This window comes from Sparus aurata, chromosome 7 (assembly GCF_900880675.1).
Source record: "Sparus aurata chromosome 7, fSpaAur1.1, whole genome shotgun sequence".
Classification (NCBI taxonomy): Eukaryota; Metazoa; Chordata; class Actinopteri; order Spariformes; family Sparidae; genus Sparus; species Sparus aurata.
The window spans coordinates 9,354,573-9,379,865 of NC_044193.1; the positions used below are offsets into that span (position 1 = coordinate 9,354,573).

The window sequence follows — 25,293 nt, forward strand, 5'->3', positions numbered from 1 at the left end:
AAGGGCAGTAAATCTCACATTTCCAAGTCAGAGAGGACAAAATACTCACTATCAACTCATCACCTTGCTTGTGTCTCCAAGGTGAATTAAAGAGAAACACTTGGATATGTTCACTTGTTATGACACCAAATGGATCTAATGATATTTTGTCGTAAAATGCTTTTTGAGTCTCTGTCCCTTTATTGTCATTTAATTTGTAGTCCACATGTTGAATAATGATGGCCAGAAACAGTGTTCTCCAAAGCTTCATATTGTACGTAATGAGGGTGTAATCAGATCTAACTGTGTACTGTACCTGTGATTGGTTGCTGTATCTAGAACCAGGGGATGAAAAAGGTAATTGGTCCCTAAATAACTGGGTCCAACTCCCAGCTGTGCTCGAACTCTGGCCTTGTGTATATCACTGAACTGAACCAGTATATTAAAACACTCTGAAGAAGGATCTTTGCCAAGTAGAGTTAATGTTCATCTACTGTGATGTGAGCCAAACAAACAAGTGAAATATGAGTATTTTTTACTCCCTGACTTGGAAATTGAGAGATGTTCTTCCCTTTCATTTTTTTTTTAGAATTTGCTCAATGTTTTTTGACTTTAACGACTCCCTATGTATAAAGTATTTGGAAATTGGCAGGCGTACAAAGAAAATGTACAAAGAGGTAAAAGATATGAGAGGAATGAGAGGAACGTTACATTTACCTGAGGTAGGACACTATTGGAAGACTGTGTAGTGGTGTTCTCATCTAAGAAGACAGAAAACAATTGGGAGTTAGGACACAGATGATGAAAGATTATTTTCAGAGTTCAATTACTCAACACGTCTTCACAGTTAAAGACAACGTTTTGCCAGTTTCTGATTGTCAGGAGGGACATGATGCTGAGAGAACATTAAAGTGATGTATAATAAAACCATGTATTATGCATGGCGACATGTCAGACTGACTTCAGATTTATCTCCCTGCCATTTGAACAAGGCTGGGTGTGCTGACATGATAAAGCAGTTTTAAAACAGATGGGAAAACGAATCGTTTAACATTTCTGTCCAGCTCAAGAGCAGAAGTAAAAAATCCTTTTTTTAAATTTCCAAACACCATCATTTATCCACATGGAGGAGGCACGATGACATCAGCAATTAAACCCCCGACTCTTCCGCTCAGTGAGGTTCTCTTATGCTGCCAGTGAAGCTGACTAAGCTTGAAGGCTCGAGGGGATGGTTTTAAAACATCTACATCAACAGCTCGGAATCCAAATGGCCTCCTAATTTAATCCCATTTAATCCAATTACATGCAGTGCCATTCATCAGACGCAACTACAGGAGGGGGGGGTCCGCTCATGTGCAGCACACGCAGAGATGGCGAGGTGGTTGACCATGTGTGTGGAGGCTCTCTTGTCAGTGAGAGCAGGAATGTATTCAGACTGCTCAGTAGGGCTGGCACTATTTCGCTATATTTATCTTAATCGTGATATGAGACTATGCTGGGGATGTTATTATAGTGTGACATGGCACACGTGTTGTCTTTTCCTGGTTCTAAAAGCTGCATTACAGTGAAGTGATGTCATTTTCTGAATTTACCAGAGTGCTCTAGTTGTTCCGATACTTGTCTTTACCCACCTCCTCATTATGTTCCCATTATGATTATTTAAGACAATCTCATCCCAGCCATTGCACCGCAGAAGAACTTTTGCTAAGATTTCAAAATATCATGATAGATCTCATAGACTGCATAAAGAAGAGGCGGGGGGAAAAGAACTTGTACTGGACCCTCATCATCCACACCCAGACGTCCTCTACATACTGACAAAGTGGGAAAGACTTCTTCATAACCTCTGAAAAATGAATCAAAACAAGCTGGACGCAGACCACACTCATATCTTTTGGTTTTGTTCTGTCGTGTAACCTTTCTGGAATGAATTGCAAGCCGCTACTAAGAGCATTTAAGAAGCCAATATCGAGTTCACTTGTCTCTCTCTCTATTTCAGAAGCACACCACAGAAACTAGGTTAGGGTTAGGGTTGAAATAACAAGGTGCCGGCTTCTCAAAAGAGGCTCCCACTCTGAAACAATGGATAGACTTTTCAAACAATAAAAAAAGAAAGAAAAGGGAGAGGTCTAAATGACCTACATACCTGCAATGGAGAGTGTGACAGCTGAAACTAATCTAAATCAAAATGTACCATTGGAAGAGCAACTCCTGTGTATATTTTCCAGTGTAATTATGCGACCTCATTTTATAGAAAGAGAAAAATGAATAAAATAAAATAAAGATATATATAATGTATCATGATATAGCCTTCAAAATGTTGTATAAAGCATCCCGCTAGGAAAGGGATGCATGTGTTAAAGTGAGGGTATGTAGTTTAGTTGTAAACGTCTCTTAAAAAACACAAAAATAAAAATATATATTTTGCATACTATTATTTACATTTCTAGCACACATTTACCTTTATGTGATTGGGACTCTTGGCTGGGCGGTGGGACTTTGGTCTGTGCAGTCAGCAACAACTCATACGTGTGATCCTCCTCCTCCACCCGTTCGCATCTCTCGTTGATACTGCTGTTGGTATACAGGGCCTGCAGAAGAAGAGGAAGAAGAACCGAAGAGAGCAGGAGTAAGTACAAAGTCAAGGGAAACGCACGGACGATTTTAAAGTGCCTTGCTGTTAAAGCATTCAATGGAGCTGGTTAGATTTTAGGACATAAATATCCCCTTTAAAAGGAGTGAAATAGAAAACTAAAAAAGAAACTTCCTTCGACAATGCTTCCTCTATGGCAAGCCACAGTCGGGGCCAGACTCCGATTCTGTCTTCACTCGTTTTCCACTTCACTGCTCCTCCTTTCACGCCCCTGCTGCCTGTATCTCACACCGCACTCGGATGAATATTTATTAAGAGGCCGTTTGGTTTGAGCAGCGGCCGTGAAGAGAGCAGTCGTGGCCGGGGTCGTGGCTAAAAAGCAACAGCTTCGGTGGCAGGTAACAGTTTTTCTGACTGTCTCTGTTATGCTATGAACACACCTCAGAAGAATTAAATAAGATCTGCGGTGTTCGTTGTTTCTCCTGGCTTTATAATCTCACCTCTTCTTCACGACCAGGCTCAGGATGTGACGAGTGGACCGGGCGATCTTTCTGTAAATGATCAGGAATGCAACATGTAATAAACAAAGCTGCTGATCAAACTTTCATTAGTTTATCGCAAGTACTAAGTTAAGAGATGCACTGTTTACCCAGTCTGCACCACAAGACCTGTAATGCTGGAGGGGTCCTGAGGCCCAGTCATGTGGATAGAGGACCACTATCACCCTCTAGTGGGAGTTCTGCACTTCATCTCCCATTTAGAAAAAAAAAACACCCTGTGACAGGCTTACCATTGTTTGCCTGCAAGTGAGTATGTTTGTGTGTGAGAGTCGGTTCGAGCTCAACTGCTGCTGACCTTGCCAGCCTCACTATCGGGCCGTCCGGAGTCCCTGTCAGAGGATTTGCCGCTGGTGAGGCTGTCCAGAGAGTGGCAGGAGGTGGCTTCGAACAGAGCCTCGTACGGGCTCTCCTCCTCGGGCCCCGGGGCCAGCCCTGAGATCAACTCGCTCACCTTCTCCAGATCACCTATGAAATGCAAATTGTCGAAACACACAGACTAATTCCTTAGCTGTACAAATTACACAAAGGCACCAAATGCAAGTGGACGGATCTGTGGTTCCTGTTTAAACTGCGGAACTTTGCCAACATCTGGTAAATCTTACCCTTTTTCCTTGGACTGGGACTCTCCTGGGGAGGTGGGACTGGTGGAGGCGGAAGGTCAATGTCAGGGGGTTTTCCAGTCATGTGTCCTGCAAGAGACAAACAGGAGATTGTATCACAGCTGGTTAATGTGAAATCAAGAGGGTAGTTCCCAACACAATTCTCCGTTTTCACGTGTCTTCACCTAAGATAAGAGCAACTATCTCTCTGCTCTTCTGGGAGGGCATGTCCTTGACAGTGTCCAGCGCCGCCAGGCCCTTCTGGTCGACGATATTCACATCGATACCTGCCGGATGACAGACAGATAACAATTAGGTGTGGAATTTTTCCAGTGGCAGCAACTGACTCAAATGTCTGAAGACTGACCTGCACCGAGAAGTTTCTGCACTACGTCCGCCTTTCCAAACAAGGCTGCTTCATGGAGGGCACTGCCCTTCTCCGTCTGAGTAGAAGAAGAAAACCAGAAGTGTAAAGAGCCAGAGGCACAGAGAGTTGACAGAATGATTAATATTTAACTTAAGGTGCATTTTTGTTTCCTTATTGCCAGTTAAACCTGCAGCATTCCAGTTCCAGAATCCACATTTTACCAAGAAAAACAGGCGCATGGCGACTGCCGGATTTATGCCCATCACTCGGTCCACTTCTCTACTGACAATTATGTGGTTGAGGAATCAAAGCATTTTCCAGCTCACAGGGCCATGCTAATTGAAACCTGCAGGATGCAAGGCCTGAAGGACACTGGATAGACTCCACATCCTCGATTTGGACGAAAGGAGGACAGAGTGAAGGGAGAGGCCTCTCCAGACAGATGGATGGCACAGTTTGGTACAGAGTCACCGCCACAGGGCCCACCAGGGGGAGCAAAGCCCAGCTCTGCTTTGATACCACAGCACTTCCTTTGCAAACTGAGAGCTTAAGAGTTTTACATTTAATCTCAAAGCTCTGGTAGGAAGTAGCGAGAGGAAATGCTGCAAGAACAGATTAAGTTACCCAACATGATTTGGGCCATGACAGTATATTAAGGAACGCCTGAAAGCTGAAGCTTTTTAAGTTCTCACAAATGTACGGACGAATTACACACCTCGTAGTTGATGTCCATGCCGGCGTCCAGCAGCACCTCCACCACAGACAGGTGTCCGTTGCGAGAGGCCAGATGCAGCGGCGTGTGTTTCTTGGTGTTGCAGCTGAGCAGGTTGGGGTGGGCAGTGAGCAACAGCTTGACAACCTCCAGGCGGCCGTATAGGGCGGCCAGGTCGAGCGGAGTCTCGAACTTGTTGTTCCTCATGGTGGGGTCTGTCAGCTCCTCCAGCAGCAGCCGGACCACCCCGGTGTGGCCGTACTGGGCGGCACAGTGTAGTGGCGTCTCGTTGTCATTGTTCTGTTGGGGGTGGATGAACGGGTGAGAGGCAGCATGGGAAAACAACGAGAGAAATCCACAGGAAATCAAAAATCATCATTAATGAATGGTAATTGTGTAGTTAATTAACTTTATTTCATAGTCATTTCACTGTTAATGAACAATGAAATGCTTCATTAACCATTGATTAAGCAGTTGTTTATCAAATTTAATAAATACTGTGTAGCTCATCTATAAACATTATTTGGTTAGCCGTTATATCTATAAACCTTTAAAACTGCTTATAAATTGTTTATAAAGCATTTCATGGTTTGTTAACTGTGGAAGAACGGAAATTTGAATTTGCTATAAATTTGTACCATTTATTGATGACGTGTTACCGAAAAGTGAAAAGCAGATGTAATAAAGGAGATGAGTAGAGAAGAGACGTGGGCTGAGTCACGTTTGTTAATGAGTAAGAACGGGTGACTCGGTGAGGTTAAACCAATCAGTGCATAGAGCCCGCCACACTTAGCAGATTAAAAAAAGGTCATGAAAAAGCACCAACCACGATGAAGCACACAGTGAGCCCCGAGGGGGGAATATCTGGCAGATTGGGGTGGGGGGGGGCGTGCCTGGCTGGCAAAAATACATGGACTAATGAGGACAGGTGTTGGAGATGGCACCGAGTGCCAGGGGGCAGCAGGGTGCTAGCAGAGGGGCAGAGGCACACAGACAGGTGGGGAATTAGCGAGAGACACGGGCCACTTCGGAACAAGAGGTCACTGGCGTTGTTTGACAACGAAGAGTAAGAACTGGCTCGTTTGTTTTGTCCTGTCAGGGCAGTCACAGCTATACACCATTGTTTCTGCTCACACACACCAGAGGCAACAATGACAGCAGTTACAGACATGTAGACAATCAGGGGAACAGATGGGTTGTGCGTTTCCATGTGCATTTCATTGTGACTAAGGAAAAAAAAACAGTATTTTCTTACTTAATGACATTATGTGATATTAATGATAACACTAGGGCTGCAACTAAAAATTGATGTTCACTGACGGTCAATCAACAGACAATTAGAAGATCATCATCGGGTCTTTAAAGCGGGAAAATAGCTAAAAATGCAATATCATGACTCAACAATTCAACAACTTGATTACAAATACAGCTGCTGATTCACTTTCAGCCTCTCGTGGAAATCGAATGATCAACCGATTGTTCCAGAACTAGGTAATAAATCTACAATATGTACACCAATTTAATGCATAGTGGTCTGGGTAACTGCCTGACAAGAGTGCAAACTCTATTACCTCTTAGTGACTCAGTGTTAGGAAGAGAAAACAGTGAGGAGAGGACTCCATTAAGATCAAAGTAAATATCCAGCGTCATTCATGTTAAAGAGGTTCCCATCCTGCAAACAAACATTTGTCCCTGTGTGTGTGTGTGTGTTCAAATCTCCTCGTAGTAGAACAACAGGCTACCGGACAAGCAGACAAACAGCAATTAAAACCAGTAATTACAATCTAAACTCAGTGAGTGAGGTTTATTGGATCTAATAACTCGCATGCAGCAACAAGATCGATGTATAACAGACCTGAGGACCTCCAGCACTACTGAACGGCCAGCAGGGGGCCGACCTTACAACCCAGCTAGGGAATACTCCCTACCAGCTCAAACAACAAACACACAGGGACAGCATGAATAGTCATGATTAAGGCTGTGCTACTGGGTTGTATCTAGAAATAGGGGGCGATTTAAATACAGAAAGAGGACATTAAAAACACTTCGAAAGTGCCACAGAGCAAAAAAAATTAAAAAATAGACTGCTCTCAATCTCTCAAAGTGTGACAGAATTGCTGATACATGTGCTCCTTGGCAATCTACTAACAAAGCCTGTACAACCTGACACGTCTTTGGATCTATTAACATGTTGTGCATAGATGGGAGTGGCAGACAAAATGCCAGCTATTGTGGAACCACATGCTCCAAGAGGCAGTCATTCCAGACACACAGAGCCACCTACAAAGGGCTGACAGCTGGCATGAGAAGCCCCCACACGGACGTGCATGATGCCCGTTTTTGGGTGACTCCCAGAGGAACGTGCCAGCTGTGTCACCGAAGACAGGATATCGCGTTGGGGGGGGGGGGCAACAGGGCAGCTATAGACAGGTGTCCGTCGCCCCCCTTCGGTGATACTTTCACATAAACCTGGCGCCAGATGGGATCAGCAGGTATCTCCTTCATTGTTAGTGGGATTGGGAGAGAAAGAGAGAGTGAGTATTGTACTATACAGGCAAAGCAGGTCACAGCTTGAGCCGAGAGAGAAGGAGGTGGAGCTTAGAGGAACAAAACGACACCTGCCGATCAAAAGAGGGAGCTCAGAGGCTGGCTGAGAAAAAGCTCGGTCTGGTTTAAAGTGAACAAAAACACATGGAGAGAAAGGGGGGAAAAAAAAAAGTCTTTCTCTGAGGTAAACCACAGCAGCCTCGCTTTTCACTGCCTGGGTGGTTTTTGGGGTTTGTGTCCTTAATTCTCCTTCAACAATCTTCTCCGTGACTCAAGACAAAACTCACATGTTCTCTCAGAGAAACGCGGATGCTCGAAAAGAGCACGCCGTCTTTGATCTGTGACGCGCCATCGAGCATTTGACACAGCTTTTTCACTCTGGATTTACTCCCGAGTATTAAGATGACTTCAGCGGGGCAAACATACACGCCGTGATTACATCAGCGTGATTCACTTCCTGGGTCTGCTGCTTCAATGGTAATCCTTGTAAAAAAAAATAAAAAATAAATAAAAAATCATACAAGGATTTACACAAAGGGTCCAGACTGTAATGACAGGAAATTTTTGTTAATGTGTGTTCCTACAGAAGACAGACGACACCTTCTGGACTGACACTCCAAGCGGCCACAGCGCTTATAACCAAGTGTCTCCCTGTCAGTGTGGTGGTCAGCGCTCTATAGCTATGTGTCAGCCAGCATCTGATCGCATTAAACATGGCTGACCTGCCGCTTGACTCACTGATAGGAAACAAGCAGCTATGAGACATCAAGCCTTGCCTCACGTCTATTGATGCAAGCTATGCATTATTCACACGAGGATCTTCCACTGTAGTGCCACTCTGGAAAATCCCAAACAACCCAAAAATGATCTCCATGTTAAGTTGTTCTAGTCCTGCAGTAAACTGTACATATACTGGAATAGAATCTTTATTTATGTATTTTTTTTTTTTTTCTCAGAGGCCTCTGGGAAGCATCGGGAACATGATACACTCATAGCTATTCATGGAGCTACTCACTCCTCATCTTTGGAAACTATGTGAGAAAAAGTGGGTTTTGTTTTGTTTGGAATACTGCTTTTTATAACTTTTAACTTGTAACTTTGTTATTTGTACTACCGGGATGTGCCTTGTTCTTTATGTTGTGTTGTTCATGTTTATGCTGTCCTGTCTTCGTTTTTGTTCCAATCATATTACTGATCTCAAAAGAAATAAACATATATCTTAAAAGCATTATCCGCTCACACACTGGCAGAAAAGGGTCAATCCCACTGTGGATAGACAAGGAAAAACCTTAAAATTATAGACTTGACTTTAACTTCTGATGTCTATTTGTTTTGATTTATGTAGAGAACACAGAGGATTTAGTGCAAAGTTCCAGTGGGTTCATGTGGTTTCATGTGTTTTCTGCATGTTTTTGGTCAAAAATGTGATATTTATAAATTGCACAGTGCAGTATACTACATTCATCAGCTGCTAAGTACACACACCTGCTAGGTAAAACCACTTTATCTTCAATTTATGCAAGAGATGAATGCATATTGATTGAAATGCTGTCATGGTAACTACTGAACAACATACATTTTATTCAACTGTTAAAATGAAAATACAATAGCATATTACTGAAATAGCAACTGACACTTCAATAATAACAATTTTCAGATATTGCAATTCGAAACTGGAAAAAAAACATTAAAATATCATAAATTCAATAAAACCCCACAACAACCAATAACAAAATACTGCAAAAAGTTGAGCCTAAATAATAAATAAATATGTCATTAATATGTAAGGCTCTCTTCTCTGATTGGCTGAACCCAAATGTTCCCATAGCAGAGTGAGTTATGGAGTGGGCCTTTAACCAAGTCCATCTGGAGTCATTCTTGGCTGAAATAATGCATTTATTTGAAAAAAACAAACACCAATTAGCCTCGAGTAGCATGTTATCTTCACTTGGTTCACTGTCGATAAGGTAAAATGATTTAGGTCATGTCAATTTATGGCACAATGAATCAATACTAATGGAATTATTACGACAGGCTCACCAATGACCAGGCATCGTCTTGATTCATTTACTGAAAGCCATTGGATAGAATCACGATTCTGGATATGGAAGCCACAGCTTCGAAATCCATCCAGTCTATACGGCTACTGCAGGCCCAGGAGCAGCATGATCTAAACAATTCTGTGATTAAAGTGATTAAAATAAGTAAACATGGTTCCAGGGGACCTAAAAACGGGTAGCCTGGTTTGAAACTATTTTTAGCAGAGCGATAGCCCTGCAGCAAAATAACATTCCAAAACATGACACATTTATAAAACACATGTAAGGACCGCAGCAGGAAATCTCGCTGTATAAAAGAACAGGATCATTCTTATCTCCACTGTACTACCACGGGCCACGTGAGGAGTCAAACAATCATGTACTGACAAGACCGAGCTCTGAAGGCTATTACACAAAATGGCACCAATGACTAGCAGCCACACTGGGGAAGAGATTAGAACTCATATGGCGCGGCCAAGACTTCCTTGACAGTACATGTTTTTATCAAAATCCTGTCGTTACTGTTCTGCGGGCGGCGTAAAAACCTCATCCTGATTTAGACCTCAGTGCATGTCAAACAAGAAGAGATTAAGATCTCCGATGGTGTCTGCTGCTGATTGATAAACCCCTGCCCTAACCAAGAACATCTGGCGAATACACTCGCATTTGGTTTTTTCATGCTGCAGAATATTCGGGGCGGGGGGGGGGAAGGGAAAGGAGGTGCACAGTGATGGAGAGAGCGGATGATGTTATGATTCTCACAACCTGCGGCTGGGAGATGGTAACACGGTTTGACTAGCGAGCTCGGTCACGTGACGAGCTGGCTGGCAGCAGCGCGAGGCAGCGGTTACGTCACCCCTCGCTCCTGGAAGTGGTGGTAGTAGTAGTGGTGGGTGGGGGGAGGTGGTGGTGGCGGGGTGGGCTTAGCAGCTGTTGCAGCTAGTGTGCCAAAGGGCTGCCCGTGCCCATCGCTGCGTGCCTGTCTCCACTGTCACAAGCTGAAATCCTGCTAGTTTTTACACATTCATACAAAACATGGATCTCTTACAAACACATACACACACACACACGCACACACACACACAGGGAGAAGGAGGTGTCTTGACTATTTTAAATTTTAGTGTTAAACAAATGTTTTAGAAATTAATTATCCAGCTGTTAAACTGCACAATGTTAAAGTCTAAAAGAAATACACCACTATTTAGCATGTATAAGCACCAAATAAACATGAAATAAACAGTTTTTTTTACACTTAAAGTTAAAATACAACGCATTAAGTGTTGCTTGTTTCTGTTTTTACACTAACCTCTAATAACAAATGTCCACAGGAGTTGAAGTTGTTAACAAACACATCATTACTCATCTATATTTGCCTACAACTGCATTTTAATGTCTCATAAACCATTTACTAAATGTTTGTATACAGCCGATAATGCTAAATGTGGGAGCGGTTGTGGGGTGTTTAGTCAACAACAGTCAACAAACTCTAACAATAATGTAATCATTAAAAGCTAAATATTTGCTGCTATTTGGATTTTTTTTATATCATTTTAAATTAAAACTCATCGAGTTAAGGACTGTTGGTCAGATCACCTTCTGCTCTGGAAACTGTGTTGGGTTTTTCTACCATTCACTGAGGATTTATAGAGAAAAAAAAACTAATCGACTAATTGCGATATATTTGTCTCCATTTGTCAACGGCCCTGTAAATCCTGGAGTATTTCTTCCTCTAAATGCACAGCAGCAATAATATAAAGGCTGACTCTAAGAGTGGATTTTTATTTGGACACTGTCACGCATTCCAGACTAAACAGACTTCACAGTCCTGCAACTAGATCAATGTCTAACTGGCTTCCTGCCATAGATTGTAATTCTTTCTTCAGTGGAGTTTTCCTCCCTTTTTCTTTTTTTTCTTTTTACACAGGAAAGAGTGGTTTTCCCCTTCATATTCCACTTGGATAAATGGGACACATTTTCAATCAACATAAAAATAAGCCTTAAAGATCGTAGATACCATCTCTGCTCTCAAATTCTTGTCCTCCAGTCACAAATGGGCCCCAACTGCCGTAGAGGACACACCCTGAAATTTGCAAATGTGAATGCATGACAATGGAGAAATCGCGATCCTTGTGTTAAATAACAACACGTCCCCTCAAGGGCTCGTCAAATGTGCTTCAGCTATTTCTTGGCACGACAGAGACAAGAACGAGTCCTGGAGGACGAGCGCCGAGCAGAAGGTAAAAGGGAGGAGGGGTGTGATGTGCTGCTGAGGGAAGAGCTGGCCGCCGAAGTGACAGACAGAGGGGATAAATGAGCGCGCTGGCAGACTGCGAGGAAGATGGGGAAACTCTGCTCCGCTGGTAATGAGGTGACCAAAGTCCAAACAAATTCCTTCTAAGGCTGCCATCAGAAACTTTATTCTATGTTATCTCTCTGAGATACTGCACAGCAAGCCTGCAGGAAGATGTACAATCCACATCCAGTGTAAGCATATATTCACTCAAAGTCTAAATATTTTGCCTTTATTTTTTACTAAATGTCACTTATAGGATATCGCTCAAGGATTAATGTCTGGTGTTACGTACAGTTCATGATGTTTGAGTTCACGTAAATGCCAGAGTACCCAGGCCCTCTGAGCCTGGGTCAGAGGAACTCATCTAAGCATATATCCTATTAGACATGTGACCTATATAGGAAGATGAAGCCTGGGTGAGAGGTAGCGTGTTATGAGTCTGGGCAGACCAAGGGCTATATCCTATTATATGGTAATACACAGCATGCGTGGTAATTAATAAAAAAAGAGGTCAATGAAGGCATTCATTAAAATGGTCTTGACTGAAGACAGCAATTTTTGCAAATTCTTGTAATAATAGTGCTAATGAGATGACGATAATGAATAGAAAGCCTTATGCCATCCTTCCTCATACAACAAGTATAATTATAATAATTATAACTGATTATTTTCTCTATCCAATCTTTTGATGTCATGTTTTCACAGAGCAATGCAAAAAAACTGGAGAGAGCTGGAACAAGTGACTGATTGGTCTTCAACGACTAATATATTGAGAGTCGAAACCAACACTTGGTTGGATAGAACAAGCAATTTTATTACTTCATTTTGGACTTGTTGGCGTTTTCCAACTTGATCTAAAAGTGTATCAACCAAAAAATATCAATCTAACGAATGGTACATATCGAAAAGAATCGCGAAAATTGCCCCATAAACGAGCAAGAAAAGTCAAGGTCGGAGGATTGGTTGGGTCATATAAAGAACATTCCCAGAGGAGTAAGTGACAACAGTGTTCAGCATTACCTCAACACAAAGCAGGATGTTTTCCTTAAACTAGCCAAGTAGTTTTGGTGCCTAAACCTAACCAGACTGGACCGTTTGACAATGTTGATAACAGCCCAAGTCAAAATATGTCAAAATATCTGAACTGTTTGCCAGCAAGCTTATCTCAGTTTGAAAGTCAGACCAGAAGTTGCAGAGCCCTTCACATGCAGAACTGATGCTGGAATGGCCGGTAGAATATCATAGTTTGAATCTCAAGCCTGCTGACCAGATGAGATGGGAGTGAGAATGTGTTAGTAGAAACACGGCAGTGCAACATGGCGGACTCTGTGGAAGAGGACCCACAACCACTTTAGATATAGAAGGCTTGTTCTGACAAAAACACAACCATCCCTAGTTTAAGGTTAGTTATACACTAATGAAACCATATGAATGAATATCATACTCTTATTTTGCCAATAGATCCCCATAAATTCTTCACACCATACCATTAATTAACTAGTCATTCCAGTTCTAATGTCTACAACTTGCAACCTGCTTAACCCCAATATTCGGATGGTGGGGTCGGTCCAGGTCAGGTCCTGCGGTTCATGGTTGGCTCTCACCTACTGAGGCATCTTAAACATCAAAGCGGCCATCCCATTCAGGACACTCTCAGCAGGAGAGAGCACAGAAGTATAATGAATAAACATTAGCCTGGCTGGTTTCCTGGACCAGGATGACAGAGTACTGGACCCAGTCCAGACCGACTCCTTCAGTGTCTCTGACAGGAGGACCACTAAAGCTCCTATCAGCCATGAATCCAGAACCCCTCTTCAAGCCTCGCCATACACCTTTATGTCTGGCTAGGTCACTCTGCACAAACACAACAAATAAATCACCACTGGGTCACTCACAAGCACTGTATGACCAATAACCTATGGCACGGTTACCTTGACAACGTGCCACCTCTCTCTCTCTCTCCTCAGCACCGCAAGCTTTCAAGCGCAAACTGGGAGGTGGGGAGAAGAGGAAGAGGAGGGAAGAATACACCCACTCGCAGACAAGCATGGCATGGAAATCTGTCTTTGATGCTGATGCAAAGAGACTGCTACACTGAAAACCTCCCAGCCTCCTCCTCCTCAGCCTCATGAGATGGCTCCCTGGTCCTGGAGTGTGATGAGAGGGGAGGCAGGCCAAGCACACCCCCCGCCAACTCAGTCACATGATGCCATCAACCATGACCACAACCACAACCGGGGCCATGAGCATCTACAATGCATCCACGTTTGTGATTTATTCATCACGAGGCTTCAATTATTCAGGCTCATAACCAGGTAGTGCCCCCAAACTATCCCGTTTACATTAGGGCATCATCTGTAAGCCCAGCGGACCACAAGATTCAATGGTAAATCCATCGATCAGACTAAATGGAAAAAAGGGCGAGGAAACCACTGCAGGAGAAGTTTACACTCCGATATATAGCAGCATTAAAGAAAGCCAGCCTCCCCAATCCAAACACTAAGAAGATTAGTGCAGGGGAAATGTGACAATGTTCAGAAATAGTGCTCAGCTTTATCTGTAGGCCCGGGTTAGTTTCCAGCTCTGCCTGCTCAAAATTCAATCGTGAAGCAACCGACACGGCGTGTTCACACTGCTCACTGCTCTGACTGTCAGCGGCGACACCGTCAGCTCTGCCGTGTCTGCTCAACAGCCATCGTCCTCATGTAAACACGCTGTGGCTGGGGCTTCCCTTGGAGCCTGAATGCAAAGAGGGTGCACTCACACTGAAATATGAAAAAGGATGATGGTGTACTGGGTGTATTTCAGATGAGTCAAGTAAATGAGGGGTAAAGAGTCAAAGCTGTCCCTTGTCTGACCCCAGTTGCTGAGTGCCTAGTTCTAAGGTATCATAGCTTCATTTTTGGTCTTTGATGGGTTCTTTAATTACTTTTTGAACAAATTTTTTCCCTAATCATTTAAGAAGACCAGCTACAGTGATGCCAGCCAGCAGATTTGTGAGGCTGTAGATAGTTGCTTTGAGCTGAATGCTAATGTCAGCATGCTAACATGCCTTTCACTACCTGCCCCATCAGAGTGGCACATGTGCAAGTGGGTCGACCGTCTTTGACATTTTGGTACAGTGACACCACTTGCGCAAGCACACACACAACTGCGGTAAAACACGATATTTGTAAGGCTAGTTGATGATTATGATTTGACTTGCTAATCATTGTTTTTGACCGGTGGTTTCCTGTCGTAGCAAAAGAAAAATGTGTGTACCAAACATCAAGGTAATCCATCCAATAGCTGTCCATACGCTTCATCCATAACCGCAAATATCAACTTCAGGGTAGTGCTAGAGGAAGGACGATCCATCTTCAGGTAAGAAACATTGCTAGCATGGTAAAAACTTCCTATGGCTGCTGTTAAAAATATTCAAAAGGTAATTATGAAACTCGGTGGGGGCCCGACAAATGGGCTGAAAAGTGAAGTGTTGCTGGACTCTGCAACACTTGACTTTTCTGAGGAACAAATGAATCAAGGACTGACGCCACATGGTATGAATCTTTTCAAATGGGTGTAAAGGAACACTTTGTTTGTTACAACTTACCAAATCCAAAGAATGGGTTGTTTGCCTTCTATATGCATTATAATAAATTGACTCTTTGACTTTGTAACTTGGGTTTATCATTTGTCATAATTAGTACAGTAAAAAATTGTTAATATGGTCATTGAAAATAACCATTTATTGCAGTGTTTTGCAGTTCATCTATTTGGCACTCAATTTGTAGCAATACACAATCCACCAGTGGGGTTAGGGTTACAGAAGACAACCATAAAGATCGTGGCAGTTCTAATTGATAGTGTGGTTTGTATCAGTCAATATTTTTCTCATACTGCTGCCAACAACTGCACTGCGCTAGACTGCACATTATGCAAGTTTTCTTATCAAAATCGCTCAATTTCTAACAACCCAGCACAAACAATTAACATGCAGATTCAAAAATCACCCACAGTGACCCTCAGAGGGCAGACCTTTCTATTGCAAAGGGCTGGGAAAACACTGCTGTAACATATACCAGAGATTATTGTTTGTGGTGGAGGTGTATGTAGCAATGCAGCATCACTTATGTTAAACACAGCATTTGAATTAAGCTGAAGATCACAAGCAAACACGAGCAGAAAGCCAGAGAGCAGGAATCTACCGAAAAGCCTCCCCGCAACTCTGCAGCAGAGCGGCCCCGGCAAGCAGCAGCAGCAAACCAAACCCAAGCACAGCAAAGCCGACACAGCAGGAAAGCAAAGAGGTACTTCAAAAGAAATGTTGTTTCGGCAGCACTGTGTGTACACACCTTGGCATTAATATATGGGTCAAAGGGCCCACAGCGTTTGAACTCTTTATGGTCTACAGAGCTCTGGGAGGGAGGAAGAGAAGATAGGCCGATGGTTTTGGATCAGACAAGCAATGAACAAATGAATGATGATCACAAATGAGTCAAACTAAATAAAAAGGAGAAACAAAATCAGAATTGAGTTAATGAACAATCATGAACAGGCTGGGAGAAATGACACAAAATGAGAGCAATTGAGTTTTTGCGATATCTTGACAGTGGCTTGTTTGATCAACAGATTTCAGGTTCTGACTGCATAGAGCTCATAATGGGTCATTTCTCCTGATCCCAAACAGGACAGGCCAGAGACGGTGCAGGTCTGGGGCCCGTCTGTGCGGTAAGCAACCAAACAAAATATGAAACATATGAGTTAAAACAGTTAAAATGGTTAGGGGCAGACAAGCACTTCTCACAATAGCATGGCGTCAGAGAGCTTCACAGTAGAATCAGACTCATGATGCACGGATGTTAAAGAACTCTGCACACAGTCTTTTTTGACATTCATTCAATTTTTGTTCACGTGGAGTATAGAGCATGCCATGCTGAAGTAGAATTTGCATCTCCACGTGGCATTTCACAGTTAAAAATGACTCCTTGAAGTGGAAAAATGATCACCGTCCGATGGCTGCTGACTAAACCATTCAAACTGTAATTGTGAAACTACTGAAGGTCAGCAGATGTGTTCAAAAGCAGACAGTTTTGAGGACGTTACCTAATTTATCTTTATAAAGCCACTGCTGACTGTCTACTTTGTCTTCTGCAGACACAGACGCACATCTTCCAACAAACTCGGATTAGATGGAGGAACAAATCTTTTTAGTGCTGACATCATTTCACGCTGATAACATCAGGATGTTAAATGTGCTTAAAAACTGGAACCTTAAAGGGACGATTCACCACAATCAACAATACATCATTTCTTCTTATCTGCAGTCCTATTTATCTATTTAGAAAGTTTTGTGAGTTGCTGAGTTTTGTTGAAGTTCGTCACCTCTCACATAAAATGGAACTAAACGGCACTTGGCCCAGTTAGTAAAGCTGTCATGAGCACTAGTCCTTCCTCCATGAGTAGATGCAGCCTCCTCATGTAGTTGAAACAGGTGACGGGTGTCGGTAAGTAACACTACAGCTAAGAGGAAAAGCATGTATTTTGTATTTTGGGGTGAACTGTCACTTCTTAGTCAAACAGAGAGTCCAAAAACACCACACATAATCAAGCACAGACGGGTCAATGCAGCGCCTGACCTGCTCATTGAGTTTGGGGTGCGAAGGTCCTTGGTGGATGAGCAGTTTGACGATATGTTCGTCTCCCTTCCATGCAGCCAGATGGAGAGGATAGCAGCCCTTGTTGTCGGCGATGTTGGTCAAGGCCTCGTTCCGTAGCAGTGCCTCCACCACCTCGCTGTAGGAAAAAGAAAGGGACAGGGCAGGTCAGAAAAAAATGCCACGGCTATTAACCACACTAATAAATACACAAGGCCTTAACAAACAGCCAATCAATAGCTCTATGTTCCCAGAGGGACAATTGCCTGTGAGGGCAGACCTTATTTAATGGTGAGCCTGCACACCGGGTTCATATACAGCACATTTACCATTACATCTAAAGCATTACTATAAATGCAATAGCATGAAGTTTACAGACTTCATTTATAACCACAACAATCAATCTTAATGCATAAATATACACACATTTATTCAGTCTATTTACATAGTTTAGAAAATATCTACAGATCTAGATTAGAAAATATCTGTGCATTTACATTAGAACATACGCTATGCTTTTTCCATAGTCAAATTTAAGCACTTTGACGGCATTTTCAAGCTTTAGCAGCACCATAACAGGTTACACAATGCGTTTTCAGATTTGATAAGTTTTCTATTAGTAGCTTGAGCAGAAACAAAGGGTAGGTTGAGGCCGCGCCAGTCTGTTGGTTTCTTTTATTTATATTCACACGTCTTCATCATAATGTTAACCAGTCAGTCAGGCAGCGATTTCTAATGAAAGTAATGAGTTTCAAGTAGTTTTTCAAGTAGTAAACAACGATATTGTTTAGGTGAGTGGTGCTGTAGGTGAAACACTAGATTATGTTATAAATCAGTCATTTTTCTAGCAGTATATTCAAGTTCAGGTATAGTCCTAACTTGGCGGCCAGGGTTCGAATCCGCCCTGTGGCCTTCTGCTGCATGTCATCCCCCTCTCTGTCTGTGCCATTTCCTATCCAAACCCTCAGCTGTAAAGGCATCTAAGGCCCAAAGAATGTATTTTTTTAAAAAAAAAAGTTGAGCATTTGCTAAACTTTCAAGACTTCAAGACCCTATAAACAAAAAAGCTGAAATGGGTTCCAACAGAGGCATGCATCACTGAACTACCTGTGTCCATTGAGGGCGGCGTGGTGGAGAGGGGAGTATCCAGTGCTGTCCACACAATTCACATTGGGGCCTCTCCAGATGCTGTGAAGAAAAAGAAAGGATTGTTAGGGAAAAAAAAAACCACACACACACACACACACACACACACATACACCAAACAAACACTGCCAATCCTTATGTAAAGTCTCTAACTGTGGGTGTGACCGATTCTGTTTTGATTGCTATCTAAGGGTCTCTAACAGCAGTAAGTTTACATCACAGCCCAACCCCGCCTACGCACAGGTGAGGTGGGGGGCATGCAGTCTCAGACACACTCTCTGGAACAAAGCTGCAAAGATTAGTCAGCAGAAAGACTATTAACCTCATTATTTTGATAATTGATCAATTGCTTTAGTCATCTGAAAAGCAAAAATGTAAAAACTTGATAGTATGCGTATGCTTATGAAAGGAAATGACGAGTCTGTGTGTTTTGGACTGTCGGTTGGACAAAAGAAGCAGTGTGAAGACATAATTTTGGGCTCTGGGAAGGTCTGATGAGCATTTTTGACATTTCTTTGACATTTTACAGAGTAAAAGTATAATTAAGTTAATCGTTAGTTGCAGCCCTACTCCATACAGGAATGAAGAAGCTCAGGCCACCAGCGGCAGTATCAAACCAGAAAACGAGGAAGGAAAAGAAACCCTATCAGGTCGAAGCAGCAGCTGAGCTAATTGCGTCTCGTTTACAGTAACTCCATGCAACGTCAGCCTGATTATTCTGGGTTGCGAAGTAGAATAGGCTTTTGTTATGCAGTGTGAGCAACAAACAAAGCAACGAGACTGAGCCAAAAAGCACCGAAGAGGGTAAAAAGGACGGTGGCCCTGCGCTCCCATTCACTTGAGCTGAACTCGGCTGTCAGCTCCGATTGGTTCGTTTCTTTTAATTTGCAAAGAGCGCTGTGGTGAAGAGGAAAGGCCGCGATGATAGAGGGGAACGGCCATGAGAGATTGAGGGAGCAATTTAAAAATCTAAAGGCTGTCTGGAGTGCCAGAGACTGCGGATGTGAGGCTCTCAGAAGGACCTTAACACATCCTAAATAAATCATGTGACGAGGAAATCCCAGCACTAGTGAACCAAATATCTGAGACCAGAGTCATTTGGCAAACAGAAAGGGAAGGGGAGCAAAACCACTGGGCCTCGCAGAGAATCAATCATGAATGGGAGAAAAAAAAATAAATAAAGAGAAATCTTACTGACTTTTTTACTATTTACTTAGCTTTTGATATATTATAGAAAACCGTCTCAGCGCCAACGCAAACGATCGACGATTTGACAGTCGCACAGCTTCATAAATTATGAGCGACTCGGATTTTGATGCAAGCGAGTAATTTCTTCTATGAATAAAGCCTTTGGAGAAAAGTCAGCAGGGCACGTATTTGTACATCTTACCAGTGGATAAAAATATCAAACATCAGCTCCGGGAGTTGAACACAGACACAATAGGATTCGATCCATGATAGAAGCGGTGTGTGATGACGGCAGGATGCTCATCCTCCCCTGCAAATCAGCTTCGGTGCGACCGTGCTTCACACACACGGCCCGTTTTTTTGTTGCAGTAATGGCTGTTTTGCCCCCTTAAAATACATCTCCTATAATAGCTCTGAGAGCAGCCTGCAATTACACAGTCAGAGCCATCTCATTAAATAAGTGTCTTGGAGGGCTCCATCGCCTGCAGAACAATGCAGGCGACAGAGCACAGACACACAAGGATGCGCCGATCTACTACTCATAACCTAAGCCCTTTATTTCTCACAGAGCGCCTTTTGGGTCTGAACTCACCGAGTCAGGCACCCATGAAGACAAGGAGACATCAAAAAGCAGGGCGTGCCGAGAGGAAATACTCAAGTGTGAAAATGTGGTGGGAGGAAATGCTGGGGATTGATGAATTTCTGTCAGAGAGGAGTGTGTGTGTGTGTGGGGGGGGGGTGCGAGCTACGATTATGTGAGCTCTTAAGGCATCAGGCGTACACACTTCCTCTCCACACTTACAGAACTCGTAGCAGAATTTGTAGCTGGGAGTAGGAAAAAGCCCGCCCTGTGTTGTGCCTGGCCGTTTCACACATCAAAACGGAATACCACTGAGACAGAAGCAGACCTCTAGTTGTTGTCCTAGATAAAGAGTTATGTAACGGCTTACAGCAACAACAACAAAAAAAAAAAAAAACAACAACCCATAAACAAATTACCATAAACATGAACAGAGCAGCGACCACGACTGGAGAGTTTTACAAATTCAGGGATATGGGAGTAATGCAAGAAGGCACAGCGTGCGTTTTAACATGACGCGGTGACATCGCATTGATTGCCATGTCGTGCAAAGCGAACATTAGGACTACATAACTGTAAGCCGGGGCTGCAGCAGCATGAGATTTTCACGGTATGATAACCATCTTTTGAAATATTATTGTGGAAGGGTATCACGCTACACATTACATTCATTTCATCAGTTACAATTTCTTCTTCTTTAAAGGAATGAAAACAGAAGTGAACTAAAGTTGTATAATAATATACAAATATTATGTCCCGACAGACATAAACTTGAAAAAAAATCTATTTTTTAAAAACCTACCCTACAGTTAGGGTTAACGCTATTAATCAGTGTATCTTACATTCTATGTATAGTGGATCCTAGTCGAGGATGTTAAAATAAATGCCTCTTAGAAAATACGAATTTCAAATAGCTGTGCAACATTCAACTCCTTACGTCAGATGTATCATGAGCCACACTGAAAGATGTTCCTTACTTATTCTTAGTCATCAGTTCTAAAGAAAAACTGGAATAAAGGCCAACATTTCTGATGCTCCTGCACACTTCGATCCCCCTCAGCAGTCATGACTCTGATGTGTCATTGCCAGAAGTTCCTAAAAAATGCCACTCGGACAACACAAACATTGTGACATCTGCCACATGACCAAACAAGACCTTGCAGGGATGTAATGCATCACAAGACGCAGCATGATGTCACTCTCTGGTATCCATTTCCATCATACTGCTGTGATAGTCGGTGTTAATTCACCAGAATCAACCTGCATGCGAGAGAGAAAGAAGATGTCTGCTCATTACGTTTTTCACTGTCAAGTTTGTTGCGAGCAGAGCTTCCTGTAGTAGCAGCGTCAAGTGCAGTCCAAGTGTTACGTCCTCATTTTGGCAGCGCGGCACTCAAGGGCATGAGTCAGAGTGGTGCTCGACAATCCACTTCATCCTCTTACTACGGCTCACAACCAACCTAACCAAGGGGACGGGCTTTGGCCCCATAGCGGGGCAATGGGCAAAACAGAGTTGATTTGGTTTGGGAGGGGACACATTCATTCGAACTGACTGAGGAATTCCTGTTTGAAAGGCTGAGATAATCCTTAATTTCCCTGAGGGAATATCAGCGGGATGAAGCCGGAGTTTGAAAAAGATTCTGGGGGGCTGTAATTCTGTGTCGTACAAAGCCCGACCAGTACGACAGCAGGAAGGATAATAACATTGCCCCTCTTTTATGTATTTTCTCTGCATTAGTCCGCTGATGTTAGTCACACATATACTGAAGGCGTTTCCAAAATATGTGGGCTTAAACATAAATCTCCTCTGTGTTATGTTCTCAAGTCCAAATGTCATGGAGCTCGGTAATTACATCCACAGACAGAAGAGACTGGAGTTTGGTTTTCATGGATTCTCATACCAAGCGGCTAAACAGTGGGAAGCACAGTATGCAACCGACAACTACCTGCTTCTGATGGACGATACCAATGAGATAACAAATACTTTTACTTCTTAATTTTTTCCAAAAGATAACAATTTAAAAAGATGTTATTGATAAAATTCAGCCGCTAAACGTGACGATCAACAACATGCTTCATTCTTGTTACAATGTCGCTGCTGTTCAGATTATCTGCCCCCTCAAGTGCACTAGCTAACGTTAGAAACGTTAGCAAACATGAGGGCATTCAACCATTCTTCAATTTCTTTTCCACAAACTGGCAACTACCAAGACTGTTCATCGTTGACGAAACACCTATACCACGTTTAAACGGTGTTACAATGTTAATTCACTGTTAGAAGCTGAAACCAACTGTCAGAATTCTCAGAGATTAACAAGACAACCATTATGGAGCCGACAAACATTTTTAAAATGACTGATTCACAATCATAAAAGAGACTCTATATTCTGAACTTTCTACAAGCTCTGTAAATGTATTTTATTTATTTTCTTACGATTTGCCCACATGAAAATTGTCATCAGTATGACCGATAATATTCCATAGCTCCACTAGGAATTGCTGTGCTAAAACTCTGAGCCCTCATGGAACATTAATTCCAAATGACAATTGTGTTTTCTTCCTTTTAAACTGTAAAAAGCATCCGCAGCGGCAAACATTTGGCTCTCTAGTCCAGACTGCATGACCCTTCCAAAGTGCAGCGGGTTGACATCTTCAACCAACTCAAACCAACTTTAAACAGTGCATAAAGCCCCTTGCTGTAGAGTGTGAAGATGCTGTGCCTCTTGGCAATTGGCCTCACATTATTGAATCTATTCATAGGCTATATTTTCAGCCGACAGCGTTGATATACTTTTCCCGCCACCAAACCAATAAAGTTATCTGATGCATTTGAATGCATCTGTCAGTTTGTGTTGATCATTTGATCCATATTCACTCATCTCTGTCAGACAACTTAGCAGGTAGAAAAAAGCAGGGATGACTCACATGAGAATGTTGAAATGCGTATCTATTATTTTCCAAGTTATTATGATCAGGATGAACCAGAATGACTAGTTGAGTTGCCGTGCAGAGCTTATACTTATAGTGTACAACCCACATCATGTGTCATTTAACAACAGATCTTGAAAGTACACAAAAGTACACATTTCCAGTGGAACCAAAAGTCATGAAAGATGATCCCATGTTTATATACTGAGCTCTAGGGAATAGGCAAGGCTAAATTCATGCTTAGGTTTAAGCAAGTAAGGAACCCAGGTGAGTGAGAACTCGGTGTCAAATAAACAGATTTGTCCTCAAGCCAATTAGTAGTGTGACCACACTGCCAGGGATTAGTCAGGCCCAGGGCACTGAGCCCAGTAGTGACTGGCGCATGTCAGCCAACCTCAGGGAAATTGGGCTTAATTATGCATACTGCTGGCGGGTACTGAAACCAGATGCCCTGCAGCCAGTCGGCCAACTTGAGCATCTTCTCCTCAGTGGAGACACACCGAAGCACCTGCCAGAGTCCTCCAGGCCTGCTGGGGAATACTCTCACTGACTTAATGAGCTCAAATCTCTGGCAAGGTACCGCGCTGGGACCTACAACTATAATAAAGTAGTACACGAGCATCACTCCAGTTGTTACAGACCATATCGAAGGGCAGCGCATACTGTACTGTTTGAAACAAATTAGGCAACAAACTTCAAATCTATGACTCAGCTCTGACGAGTCTCATAAAATTACTTCACTAGAGAATTTCTTGATCGCGTGGTTGATGATTCTGAACATTTATGATTACGCCTTGATTTTCTACAACTTCTGATGAGCCCATATTTCACTGATCATTACATCACACAATCATTACATAAAGTAAGAAAAACAGTTGACAGTGCTAACACGCCTGTGGTAAGCAGGTATTTACCTTATTCCTCACTTATGGGCGCAACTGGAACTGCAATTTTCCTGGTAACGGGACGCTAATCGTCTGTCATAGAGCGACTGGTATACTGATATATCAGTCTGGAACAACATGGTAGACTGACTGACATGGCTATTCGCAGAGCCATACTGCTAATGTGGATTGAAAAAGCACCATAAGAGAGTTATGGACCATATTCACACGGTGGCCATTACCTTCAGCTAAAAGGTGGGAAGCTCAAATGTTTTACTGCTGTTCTCCAGGTTCCAAGTTGAAAAAATGTAGGGAATTCGACAAAATTGTATTGCTTCCTGACTAATTGGCAACTGAAAAGAATTTTGAGGGGCATGGGGACATTTTTCAAGATAAAACAACATATTTGATAACCATCAGGCATCCAGTACACAGCAGCTAACGTTAGCATTCATCCACGTTCCTAGCTAACATTACCGCTTTCATTCTAAAATATCAACGCGCATCTTGGACACATTTATGTATGCCTGGAGCTGAAACATACTGGATGTAATCATACGGTAATGTAAGCTAGGAAGTGGTTGAATGCCAACAAGGGTTTGTCAAATATGTAGTTTTTACCTTGAAATATGCACAGATTTTTAATGTCCATCGTCTTTACGGTTGCTAGTCATTTAGGAAGCAGTGAAATGGCATGATTTGTCAAATTCCATACATTTATTCAACAGCTTCCGGCTTCCCACCCCAAGTGGGATGTCAGGGAAAAATGGCCGCCACGTGAATAAGGTCCATTCCTGAATGTATGAAGTAAGAATTCCTCAAATTCATCAAATAATGAAACTGCCAGCCTTGACGTTTTCTTTTTTTAAAAAAGGGTGCAACAAACACTTTCAGAATGCGACTTACGCACGTTCATCGTGTCAACAGTATGCAGCTCCACTTTAAAAAAGGAACAGAAAATGCTGAAATGAAGATGGTGATATCACCGCTAATTTCCATATTCAGTTGTAGAGCACAGCCTTAACTAAGCCTGATTGAGTCTTCGTGGCTCATAATCACACCACAGTGAGCATTTCACAGAGCAAATGTGTGGCAGCGGGAGGTGTGAATAAACTGTGTCTGCCCACAGTCTATGATCAGAGCCGTCCAATGGGCTCTGCCAGACTCATAATGATGGGCATGAAAAACACAGGTGGCAGGCTGAAAAGGTGGGATGAACACGGAAGGAAAGAAGAGAAGAGA

The 25,293-nt window shown here is 42.7% G+C and overlaps 1 protein-coding gene across 1 annotated transcript in view; it reads right to left on the reverse strand.

Moving 5' to 3' along the window:
• anks1aa (ankyrin repeat and sterile alpha motif domain containing 1Aa) overlaps positions 1-25,293 on the reverse strand; it is a 74,311-nt gene that overhangs the window by 41,639 nt on the left and 7,379 nt on the right. Inside the window, exons 2-11 of the mRNA XM_030424417.1 lie at positions 18,433-18,513; positions 17,308-17,464; positions 4,814-5,110; positions 4,099-4,174; positions 3,917-4,018; positions 3,735-3,821; positions 3,428-3,597; positions 3,073-3,123; positions 2,441-2,570; positions 697-740 (exon numbers count right to left, since the gene is read on the reverse strand). Of these exons, the coding sequence (XP_030280277.1) occupies positions 697-740; positions 2,441-2,570; positions 3,073-3,123; positions 3,428-3,597; positions 3,735-3,821; positions 3,917-4,018; positions 4,099-4,174; positions 4,814-5,110; positions 17,308-17,464; positions 18,433-18,513 (1,195 nt within the window). The remainder of the gene's footprint in view (positions 1-696; positions 741-2,440; positions 2,571-3,072; positions 3,124-3,427; positions 3,598-3,734; positions 3,822-3,916; positions 4,019-4,098; positions 4,175-4,813; positions 5,111-17,307; positions 17,465-18,432; positions 18,514-25,293) is intronic.